Source organism: Hydra vulgaris, chromosome 14, assembly GCF_038396675.1.
Source record: "Hydra vulgaris chromosome 14, alternate assembly HydraT2T_AEP".
Taxonomy (NCBI): domain Eukaryota; kingdom Metazoa; phylum Cnidaria; class Hydrozoa; order Anthoathecata; family Hydridae; genus Hydra; species Hydra vulgaris.
Window position 1 is genome coordinate 18,885,001 of NC_088933.1, and position 12,020 is coordinate 18,897,020.

General features: G+C 32.3%; 2 protein-coding genes across 2 annotated transcripts; one reads left to right on the top strand and one right to left on the bottom strand.

Moving 5' to 3' along the window:
- Window positions 1-5,133: 5,133 nt before the first annotated feature.
- LOC136091191 (uncharacterized) lies at window positions 5,134-11,054 on the bottom strand. The gene is made up of 3 exons (XM_065818216.1): window positions 6,968-11,054; window positions 6,757-6,825; window positions 5,134-6,567 (listed from the first exon to the last, which is right to left on the bottom strand). Exons 1-3 carry the CDS (start codon window positions 7,071-7,073, stop codon window positions 5,477-5,479), a joined length of 1,266 nt encoding a protein of 421 aa, XP_065674288.1. The 5' UTR covers window positions 7,074-11,054; the 3' UTR covers window positions 5,134-5,476.
- LOC136090960 (52 kDa repressor of the inhibitor of the protein kinase-like) lies at window positions 9,512-10,459 on the top strand. Its single transcript, XM_065817939.1, has one exon. It carries the CDS (start codon window positions 9,512-9,514, stop codon window positions 10,457-10,459), a length of 948 nt encoding a protein of 315 aa, XP_065674011.1.
- Window positions 11,055-12,020: the final 966 nt, after the last annotated feature.

Sequence of the window (12,020 nt, forward strand, 5' to 3'; positions counted from 1 at the left end):
CTTACCTTCAACTTTTTTGAAGTAATCCCAAACTAGAGAGGGCATTTTAAAAATAAATTTTCACGCACATTCACTGAGAATTGAAAAACAACTGAACTGAGTAATTAATGAACTTCAATTGAGCACAAAATAGTCCATTTGAGGTTTTTAAATAGACATTAACTTTTTAATCAACAGCACACGCTGGACAAAAAATTAAAAAATGAACTTCTGTTAGAAAAATTGTATTTTTAAATTTGTCCTCGTTTTCAGTTTTTGAAACGATGCTGCAGTGAAAATTTAATTACTCGTTATAAGTCCAAATTATATATTAAATAGATCTTCTATACCTCATTAAAAAATCGAGATTGTTCATTTAGTGTCCGTTTTTAAAATGATTGTCTAGAAAGACAAACATTTTTTATAGACAATTCATTTTTGATAGTTGTAATTAAAATTGTTGCAATTAGTGCTTTGTCGAAGTCTATTTTTGTCCTTTTATAATAAGTCCATTAGAGATTGTCTGGTTGCTATTAAATAATGAATATTATAAACCAGAAGAATTTAAGAGAGAAAAACGTAACAAAGATTTAAACATTTTAAGTATTAATATACGGTCAATGAACAAAAATTTTGAATCATTTAAACATTTTTATTATTCTTTAAATTATCTTTTTGATGTAATATGTATATTAGAAACTTGGGAAGATGCAAATTCGCCCATGCCCGAAAATTCCCTTTACAATTTAGATTCATATAAAATGATAAGTCAACCACGTGTAATCAGCAAGGGAGGTGGCGTTGCAATATATATTCTTGATAAATTTGAATTAAAAAAAATAACACATTTTCAAAATCAAATAAACATATTGAAACTTTGTGCATTGAAGTGTTAAATACTTCTGGTGAATCGTTTTTAATCTCCTCATCGACCGCCATGTGGTAAACAAGTTAACTTCCTTAATATCTTAAGAAATTTTATGTCTCAAATGAGTAAACAAAACAAGCACGTTTTCTTCGCGGGAAATACAAATATGGACGCATTATGTTATGAAAAGTTTGCAAAACATAAAAAACTTTTTCAACTTACTATTTGAATTTAATGTAATACCCACCATTTTTAAACCCACGCGCATTACTAACCAATCATCTTCTGTGATTGACAATATTTTAACAAACAGTTCCCTTAATACTAAATTTGAATCAGGCCTTTTTATTGCAGACTTTTCTGATCATTTTCCGGTTTTCCATATAGGACATTTTCCGGTTTTCCAAAAATCTTTCTATAAAAAACCTGAATAATTTAAAAAAAAAACTCCAAATAGAACGATGGGACAACGTTTATTCATCAACAGATCCTAATATTGCTTTTGATAATTTCTCAAGTACATTGATAATATATGCCCAAAAATAACTACAGAAATAAAAAACAAAGGATATAAGAATCCATGGATGACAATAACTTTAATTAAAGCATCAAAAAGAAAACAAAAACTTTACGGAAAATTTTTAAAATCAAAAAATAAAGATGATGAAAAAATCTAAAAAAATTATAAAAAGTGTTTTCAACATAATATAAAAGAAGCAAAAATAAGATATTTTTCTAATCAGCTTGATAAGCATAAATTCGATATAAAAAGGACTTGGGCTGTTATAAACCAACTAACAAGAAGAGAAAAAAAGAAGCATACTTGCTTACCACAAAAATTAATTTCCGATAAAAAAATTATTACAAGTGAAACAAATATATGTCAAGAGTTTAACAAATATTTTGTTAATGTAGGCCCCTCTCTTGCTTCTAACATAAAACATTTAATAATTTTTTGGGAGAAAAACCCAACACTAGTATAAATAATGAAAAGATAACTAAACTTGAATTTAATAAAGCAATTATTGAACTTAAACGCAACAAGTCATGTGGATATGATGGAATTTCCAGTAATGTAGCTATTTATGTTATGGACAGCATTTGTAAACCATTATTTTATTTAATATCATCTTCATTTGAAAATAGTATGTTCCCTGACAAACTTAAATTAGCCAAAATTAATCCTATTCTCAAAAAAGGTGATTGCAATAATATTTCTAACTACCGACCTATTTCTCTACTTCCAGTTTTCTCAAAAGTATATGAGAGAGTAATTTATAATAGAGTTAATAAGTACTTTACATTAAACAATTTATTATACAAAAATCAGTTTAAATTTTAAAGCAATTGCTCTACTGAACATGCTATTATTAAACTTGCTGACATATATAAGTCGTTTGATAGTGATGAACTGGTATTAGGAGTTTTTATTGATCTTTCCAAGGCCTTTGATACAGTTGATCACAGTATTTTACTTTCCAAGCTAAAATATTACGGCATAATAGGCTCAACATTTAAATGGATTCAAAGCTACTTGTCTAACGGAAATTTGTACTACTAGAAAAGTCAGGAGCCCTTGATATTGCGTGTGGAGTTCCTCAGGGTTCAATCCTAGGTCCATTATTGTTTTTAATATATATTAATGATATTTTTTTTTTTTTAGGTGCCCCAAGAAGTCCTTATGGTCTTGTCACAGAACACCGCGGAAGTGCATTTAACCAGGAAGTTCACGCCTCCTTCCTTACCGTAACGCGAAAATTTATCCAGAGATCGTTTCGAACCTCCTTATCTCCTGCTTATAAAGCAAGCGCTCTAACCACTGCGCCACGGCTGCACAAAGGCCGTGGCGCAGTGGTTAAAGGCCGCACGATATACATAAAACTTCCCAAAAAATATCTACAATTATGTATGCTGACGATACAAATTTATTTTTTAATCATCCTGATGCAAAGACTTTGTTTGAAAATATGAATATTGAACTCAAAAATTTCAACCTCTGGTTTATAGCAAATAAATTATCCCTAAATTGTAAAAAAATAGCTTTACTCTATTTCATAAAAAAAAAACAATCAATTAATCTTCCGTTAAAGCTGCCTAAACTGTTTATTAATAAAAATCAAATTAAACGTGAAAAATACACAAAATTTTTGGGAGTACTTTTTGATGAAAATTTGTCATGGAGAAACCATATTGGTCTTCTTGAAACAAAGGTGTTCTCTGTAATAGGTGTTTTGTATAAGTCAAGACCTTTTCGATAGTAAATCACGTAATATGCTTTACTTTAGTCTTGTACATAGTCAGCTTTTGTACGCAAATATTGTATGGGCCAGCACCCATAAAACCAAATTGCTATAATTGCAAAGTCTGCAAAACCATGCATGCAAAGCAATTAATTATTTTAATAGGTTAGTAAACCCGGCGCCAGTGATGAAAAGCATGATGGTTCTAGATATTGAGAAACTTAACACATTACAGATATTAATTTTTATGTATAAATATAAAAACAATCTTCTATCAAGCGTTTTTTCAGATAACTTTCTTATATCATTTTCTGAAAAATATAATCTGCGTTCAAATACCAGTAACGACTATCAACTAGGAAAAATTGAATCACAGCAGTCAAGTTTTCTAATTACAAACCGTGGTCCATCAATATGGAATCGTTTCCAAAATAAAAATATTAAAGACCTAAAAAGCATTTCATCGTTTAAATAACAAACCAAAATGCGTCTCCTTAATTCCTGACATATATGTTATAGTTTACAGTATTTGCTTTCAGATTTTTTTGTATTTTTTCTTTTTATTTATTTTTTATTTTTTTTTTCTTCTTATGTGTTTTAATTTTATTAAATTTTATATTTTTCTTTAAAAATAAAAGTGTTTTTTTATTTTTATTTTAATGAGTGACTAAAGGGGCTCTATAAAAAGATTGTGATGATAAACGCATAGTCCTTACCTTCTTTGAGTCCCTGACTGATTATAACAGTATATATATATTATAAATTAAAAAGATTAAAAACGTTTTTTATGAGGGTTTTTTATGTTTACGAGATTATTTATTTTATATGAAAAATTGTAATATTGTTTAACCAGCGAAATAAAAGTTAAATAATAAAAAAAAAAAAGAACGCAACTAGTGTAATCAAGAGGTGATATTGATGAAAAGTTTTTAGCAAACAATGCAGCTTTGTCTTTAGGTGAGGTGACAAAGTCTGAATCATACAAGAGTGGTGGTATTAAAGATTTGCCTTATTATTGACACTGTTAAAGATTCTCCAGAAGTCACGAGAGCCTAATTTTTGTGATGATTTCCGTGTAATTTGCTGGCAAATTACACCGAAAGTGATAACAAATCAAATTTAAAAATAATATATAACAGTAAAGTTTTTAATTTGCATGCATCATATAAAGGAACGTTTTACTTACATCATTTTTTTGTTTTGTTTTTGATTACAGGGTTATTTATTCTTATATGCGCGTCTATTTATTTTTATATGCGTGTTTATTCATTCTTATATGCGTTTTTATCATTCTTATATCAAGGGCTCAGCGGAAAAGTGGTCTAAGCCACAATTACTTCATTTTTAGTAAACTGTAAAAGACTTTAAGGATCTTTTTAAAAATAACAGGAAAAAGTATCATTATCAGAAAAATAGTATTTATTATAAAGACAGGTGAAAAAATACACTGGTATATCTACTAAAAAATTAGGACACTATATTACTGTGTTCTGCAATAACAAAAATGTTAGGCAACTTTGCCTCTTCAAAATTTTAAAATATTGTTAATTGAGTTGGTTAGGCTAAATGGATGTTTTGTTTATGACTTGTTAATGATTCTTTTATATATGTAGTACGCACTAATTTATGTCTTCGTCACCAGAATCATCTGTTAGACCCAAATCAGTTGCCTCCTCGTCACCTTTAAGAGCAAGATAATAGGGATGATGGACAGGTGGTATGAATTGTATTAGCTCAAAAAGATCACTTAGCTTTTCTCTTGTGAGTTTTCTACCATTGGGGTACAAGGGTTCATTGAATCGTCCGCGATTTCGCTTTGTTATGTCCAGCAACATAAGTGTGTCACTTTCTAAATGTGTTTGCTTCATTTGAAATGAGCGTGGTGATCCTTTTTCCAATTTCATCCAACATGTCTTTAGCCATGAAACTTTTTCGCTATTTGTTAATTTTTTTCTATTGGTTATCCCACTCTCCAATGATTTTGTACTGAGAAATTCATGGGTCTCCATTTTTCTTACAATAAATATTGGGGCCCTCTTCTTTTCATTTTTAATAAGGTCTATCCAATGATCTGGAACAAAAATTTGGTCCTTCATTTTTTTGGCTTTTTCAATCACAGCAAAGTCTCGGTCGCAGGAGGAAAAACTATGCCCTGGTACAAAAAATTTCTGTTCAATGGTTTTCAGAAATGGAGATTTGTGCAAAATATATTGTGACATAAGAGACATTTTTATATTACGATTTTGTCCACCGCAACTATCGCTATACAATATTAAATGGGTCACAGTTTCTGGTATGTGTCGAAAAACATGCTCGAGGATACACGAACCTATCTCTTGAGTACCTCTGGATTCTTGTTCCTCACTCCATACATACATAAAACCTGTCTTTAAGTTTTCATCGTGGATTCCAAGATTGTAAGTCCACATTTGCCTTTATAGTAGGGTATTCCTGTACTAAGCACTGGTGTCGGTAGAGTTTTTTGTAAGTCGAAAACTAATACCCTCTTGTTTGGATTTGTATGTGCATCTAGTGTACCTTCTTTCATTTTTTCTTTTGCCTTTTCAGCCATCTCTTGATGAATAATAAGGTCCTTCCTAACAGTGTTCTTTTCTTCACCCTCTGAAAGACACGTAATTTTATTGTTAAATAGATCACATTTTTGACATGTATCTGATTGCGGATGGTGAAAATGTAAATTGAATTTTGTATTGAATATGCGTCGAAATACAAAAATTGAAAGTGGGGTGCGATCATTTTCATTGCAACTGCAAACATATTTCTTGTACATCGTTGACATTCGTAAAGTTGGAGGCAAATAATTTCTGTACTGGTTGTCTTTTCTGCTATAGTGAGATTGGTACGTTGGAAATAAGCGAATAAAGCTTTGAAGATATTCTGTGTCTTCATCACTACTTTTATTTTGTGGAGCCGATTTACCTCTGCGATCTTCGATAGGTGTACCACCTGTTTTTTTCCTTGCTAAAATATTTGTTATTGTCCCATCAAGAATCTGCAACGTGTCTTTGAAGTAAGTTTTGCAAATCTTTTTAACATTTCCACATTCATCAGTTAGTTTATAGGAACGACTACTTGCCCTACAGGAGTTATTTGATGCAGTATACGTCCTGTGTTTTTCTTTTACATCAACAGAACGCATAACAAATGCGTTTTTCAAATCCCAGTTCATGGTGTAAAAGTTAGAAAAAATTTGATTACGGCGAGCAACTGTTATTTTACTGCTGCACTCTAGATTGCAACCACAATCTTTGTTAATAAAAATCTTTTGTTCAACTACCCTGCCCTTTGATGTAACATGTCCCTTTCCTTTTGACCTTTTCTGTTTCAAAATATTTCTTTTGCGTAGTTCTGGATGGGCAACTCGCTTACGAGTATGTCTATGACTATGTGTTTCTCGTTGTACTTCCTGGGAAAAGCTGTCGTCCTCTTCTACTTCTCCAACAAGGTTAACATTTGAATCTGCAATGAAAATGTTAGGTAAAAATTATTTTCTCACAAGAAAAGAATTCCTAACAAAACAAACTAAATGGCCCTAGCTAGTCTAATGCTAGGCCTAACACCAATGTAAACAATCAGTCCTAGGCAATATCAATAGGACTAAAAAAATCCTTTTATAAGCCTATTTAGTTTTAAACAAATTGTACATACCATTAACTCCTGTTAGTATAGATATAGGTCTTGCGTTTTCTTCAACATATTGATCCCTAATACTTGAAACTGAAATAAAAAAAGTGCATATCAGTTTCGAAAAACTAGAAGAGGAAAACCTGCCTAAACAACATTGAGGCTAGAAACTATATTATTGTATGATAAACTCAATGAAAAGTATATCTTGATGCTCGATTAATTATATACATACCTTTGCTAACATCATCCTCTAAAGAAGTGTTGTTATCTGCATCTGAATCATCACAATTACTTTTCATTAGAAACTCTTCCAAATCTGAACAGTTCATCTTCGCCATTTTGATTGTTGGATAGGCAACTTTTCCACAATTCAAATTTTATTTTTCTGTTAAAGTAAATATGATTATAGGTAGTAGCACTGTATGGATGGGTTTTGGGTTAGGCACTTTTTCCACAACAAACTAAATGCTCAATGTACAGTTTGCAGTGATTATCCGGAAAATTTCAAAAATGTGGGTTAGACCACTTTTCCGCTGAGCCCCTCATATGCGCTTTAAAAAAGCACAATTTTTTCAAAACTAATTGTTCTTGTTTCCTGGTAAACGAGGTTAAAAATACTTAAGACGAAGACTTTTTACATTCGATGACATAGGCGCTGGAACATAGGGTGCAGGATGGGCAACTGCCCACCCAACATTTCTGCACCGGGGGCAGAGGATATCTTCTGCCCCCCCTCCTCCAAAATGTCACTATCCGCGATTCAAAACAGCGATAATTTTATGCACTCCGAAGAAAAAAAACATTCAAAAGAATGCAAAAGTTCTTTTTTTTGAAAGAACTTTTGCATTCGATAAGAAAGTATTTTAGCTTATCGATATTTGTATTTAAGTTCCTGATGTTGATGTGTATTACCGTGAACTTTCCTATGATAGTTTGGAGTTCAGCTTTAAAAGTTTTAATAACAAAATATGTAGAGTCAAATACTTTTCTGTTATAAAAGAAAATATCGCCCTCATATAAATCAGTCGCCAAAAAAAATATTTTCAGTTTTGAAAACGTCAAAACGCAACTTTTGAAAGTCAATTGTTTCAAAGTGACAAAAAAGAGAACTTAATTAAGAATTTTTCAATAGAACTCAATTAGTAAAAAAATTTCATTGTACAGAGTATAGAGTAAAGACTCCATGAAAATGAAATAAAATTTAAAAAAGCAAAATTTGTTTTAATGTTTAATCGCACAATTCTTTAACAAATCAATCAATGTCAGAAGCAAAGAATCCCCGTTTAAAGACAGACGTCTTCTCTTCAAGAGCGAGGTTAGTAAGCATTTAATATATTAAATTTAAATCATGGAACAGAAGATTGTACTAAATAGTTGTCTAGGTTAGCTAGCATACGCAGTGTGATCATTTTACGGAAGCATTCTATAATCGCAAGAAAACTAAAAATATTTTTTTTTAACAAATACTAAAAGGTAGGGCTACCATAGTCCTGATTTTCATCAGGACTGTCCTGATTTGAAGGGTCTGTCCTGACTGTCCTGATCAGGTGCCAAAATGTCCTGATTTTAAAAAAACATAACAAAAAAGAAAAAAATATCATTTTGACAAAAACTACAAAATAAAGCAAAGAGAAAAATGTTGACTTGGCAACTCCAACTTCTCCATTCAATTTTTACTATTTTCTTGCAATTTTAGGCAGTGCTGGTAGAAATGGCAAGGGTAGCAGACATAATAAGGCATGGTCAGCTTCAGACATTCAACAAAAAAATTCTGAGAATTGAAAAAAAAAGAGCAAGTGCATGTGATATTGTTAATGAGATAAAAGTATTGCAGAATAATCTGAAGGAGAGATTTGAGAATAAGTTTATTCCACTGGAAGCTAAAAAGATACTTGCAAAACTATTTGAAGACGGAATTATTGACGAAATTGCTGTCAAAAAAGAATTTACTGGTTTTTACGAGAGATGTCTTTTTTATATTGACCTTTGGAAAGATAGCTTTTCTGATGCTGAAAAGTTCATGTGGATTCAAAACAGTGCAATAACATTTCCAGAGTTAGAAGAAGCTGCAGAAAGAATTAACCGAAAAATTGCACGTACATCAGTAAATACTGATGAACTATTTGATGAAGTTGTTTTGGTCAAGGCATACTTGTCAACTAATTCTGAAACTTGGAAATCTGATGATATGAGTTGTGAAGAAAAATGGGTCCTGATGATGAAACATTTTGGAGAAAAGGGCATTTCAGTAGCAAATTTTTCACTGGTGTTGGAATACATTTTCCGGAAGTAACAGGTACTGCCCTGGTCTTCTATCCCTTTCAACCCCCTTTTACGTACAAATTCCCAACTAAGAAATTTGCATCAGATCAGTATGAAAGGTCCTGTAAGAGTATTTGGTTTGCGAAATGGCCATGGTTACACTATGTTCCTGAGACAGATTCTGTTTGGTGTTTCAACTGCTTGGAAGCTGTGAATAAGAAACTATTAACTTTAAGCAATCGACAAGCTAATGTTTTTGTTGATTCTGGCTTTTCCAACTGGAAAAAAGGAACCGAAAAATTTTCAATTCATGAAAAGTCATCCGCCCACAAAGAAGCCACAGAGAAAATACTGTATTCCAAACAGACTCCTATATCTGCTATTTTGAGTGAACAAGTGTCATCATCTTTGGCCATCGCTCGAACTGTTTTGAAAGTAATATTTTCAAGCATATTAAATATTTAGGACGACAGGGTCTGGCATTGAGAGGAGGAGAACATCATGATGGAAATCTATGGCAGCTTGTACTATAACGAGTACAAGATGTACCCTCTGTGTGAAAGAGTGGATAAACAAACGCAACACATGGATGTCAGACACAATACAAAATGAAATTATTCAAATGTTTGCACATTCTCTTCAACGAAGCATTGTCACTAATATATCAAAGTGCTCATATCTTGGCCTTACAGCTGATAGAACTACAGATGTGGCGGGTCATGAGCAATTTTCTGTCAGCATACGGTATGTAGGCCCTAATTTAAAAGTACAGGAATGCTTTATGGGTTTCTACAATTGCCAGAACAGCACTGCTGAAACATTGTTTAATGCCAGAATTGATGTGTTTACCCGCTGCACAATACCCATGAATAAACTAGTTGGCTATGCATTTGATGGAGCCAGTAACATGAGCGGACACTTATCTGGAGTAAGAGCTCGTCTCGGAGAAACTTACCCACAGGCAGTGTATGTTCACTGCGCAAATCATTCGTTGGATCTTGTTTTACAAGAGGTCTGCTCTGAAGTAAAAATGGTTATTGACACAATTCAATTTGTGCGTGATGTTGGAACAATCATAAGAGAGTCTTCAAAGAGAAAGGCATTGTATGAATTTTTGTTAGGTTCAGATGATGCTGTTCTGAACTTGGTCAGCTTATGTCCAACTCGATGGTGCATTAGGACAAAAGCCATTAGTAGAATTATGACAACTTATGGAGAAGTTTATGAAACATTGTCTCAGCTTGCAGACAACGGGTCAGTACATGTTGATGCGAGGGCTAAAATCTCAGGCTTAGCCAAACAGGTTTCTAAGGCACAAACTTTTTATGGAGTCCTATTATGCGATGCTCTGTTTTCAAAATTTGAATTGGTAGCCAAAGCTTTACAGAGCCCATCACTGAGTGTATCAGCCGCTGAAAAATGTATTCAACTCCTTCTGGCTCAACCAAGAAGGATTGCATAAAGTTGCAAGCACAGAAGCTGTTTTGATAGGTTCATGCACATCCACAAGTAATGCAGCCACACTAGCCAGCATGCCACTGCAAAGTTTGCCAAATAGTGTTGATGTTCCTATGTTGCAGTTACAGCTGCAACTACTTTCACAGTTGTTTAAGGACAAATCGCTGCCTAAAGATTTACACCAGCTAGCAGCAGCTTTAAAAGAACTTGAACCAAGTACCCGCAGGTTATTTGACATGGTGGAACAGGTAGTTGTGTTGTGTTCCAATATCCGTAGCTGGTTCTGATAGGTCCTTCAGTGCATTGAGACAGCTTGCGTGCGGTCAACGATGTCACAGAGTCGCCTAATTCAGGCGGTAGTGGTGTAGTGGTAGAGCGCTCGCTTCGTAAGCGAGAGGTTCCAAGTTCGATTCCCACCACGTCCCTGGTAGTACCGCGCTCAACTTGTTTCTCCGCGCAGCGGTCTTGTTCGTCAAGGTTCGTGTTTCGAAGTTATAGAGTTGAGAGAGGGTGATAACCACAAGTAGCCTCCTCCTCTGTAGCGGCCTTCTCGGCTTTGGGGAGGCGAATTATAAAAAAAAAAAAAAAAAAAAAAAAAATTCACCTTGCTTTAATGCACATTAACAAAGATTACCTAGACAAGGTTGACATTAAAGCACTCATGGAGGAGTTTGTGGTTAAAACCCGTGAACGTTCATTCAAATTTGGGCATTTTTTACAGTAACTGTTATTGTTTTGGTAGATTTTGTTTTTTTGCCTATGTTCGATGATGGTTTATTTAATTTAGTATTAGGTCCTTGTTTAATTTTATTATTAAGTTTATTGATTGATTAAATTATTATCTATTTAATTATTCATTTATCTAGATTTTAAATTTAATATTTATAATTATTATTAATACTCAATTATTTACCCTATGCACAGTGGGCCGGATATTAGACATATGGTGGGCATAGTTATTTTGATCTTTTTTTTTTTTTACTAAAACCCATTATATGTCCAAAGAATCACTTTTTATTAAGATATATTTACTTATTGTAAATTTTAGTTAAATAGTTGCCTATACTAAAAATTATTTAACAAAATTTATAAAACTTTAAAAACGCGGATTTAAGTTTTTTTAATTTTAAATCATATAACTTCTTAAAATCGTAGAACTGAATAACAAACTCTTCTGGTGGAATGAACTTAAAATAAAAATTGATGCAACAAACTTTAAAAATAAAAATGCGCACTTACTTCGGAAAAAATTTATCACTAGATTTGAAACTCTATTATCGATACTATTATATAATCGATTTGAAATATATAAATAAATATATAGGAATAAATAAAAAATATAAATAAGTGAATAGATTTCAAACTCTATTATTGATATTATTACATATTCACGACGTTTTGAATAAGTCTGTAGATTATTTATCATCTCTATATATAATAATGTATTACTTTTTTTTTTTAATATATTGGCCGCAGATTCTGGGTGAATGATATTACAACGTTTTTATTATTATAAAGTCTACTGAGTTCTAAAGGTACTATACAAATAATCAACAGGCACTCTT

Bases quoted from the DNA above. Each gene is read 5' to 3' on its own strand.
- LOC136090960 (XM_065817939.1), top strand. From the start codon at position 9,512: ATGGCAGCTTGTACTATAACGAGTACAAGATGTACCCTCTGTGTGAAA.
- LOC136091191 (XM_065818216.1), bottom strand. From the start codon at position 7,073: ATGGCGAAGATGAACTGTTCAGATTTGGAAGAGTTTCTAATGAAAAGT. The intron at 6,826-6,967 runs GTATGTATATAA...TTTTTATTTCAG, and splicing joins AGAGGATGATGTTAGCAAAG to TTTCAAGTATTAGGGATCAA. The intron at 6,568-6,756 runs GTATGTACAATT...TTTTCATTGCAG, and splicing joins TATACTAACAGGAGTTAATG to ATTCAAATGTTAACCTTGTT.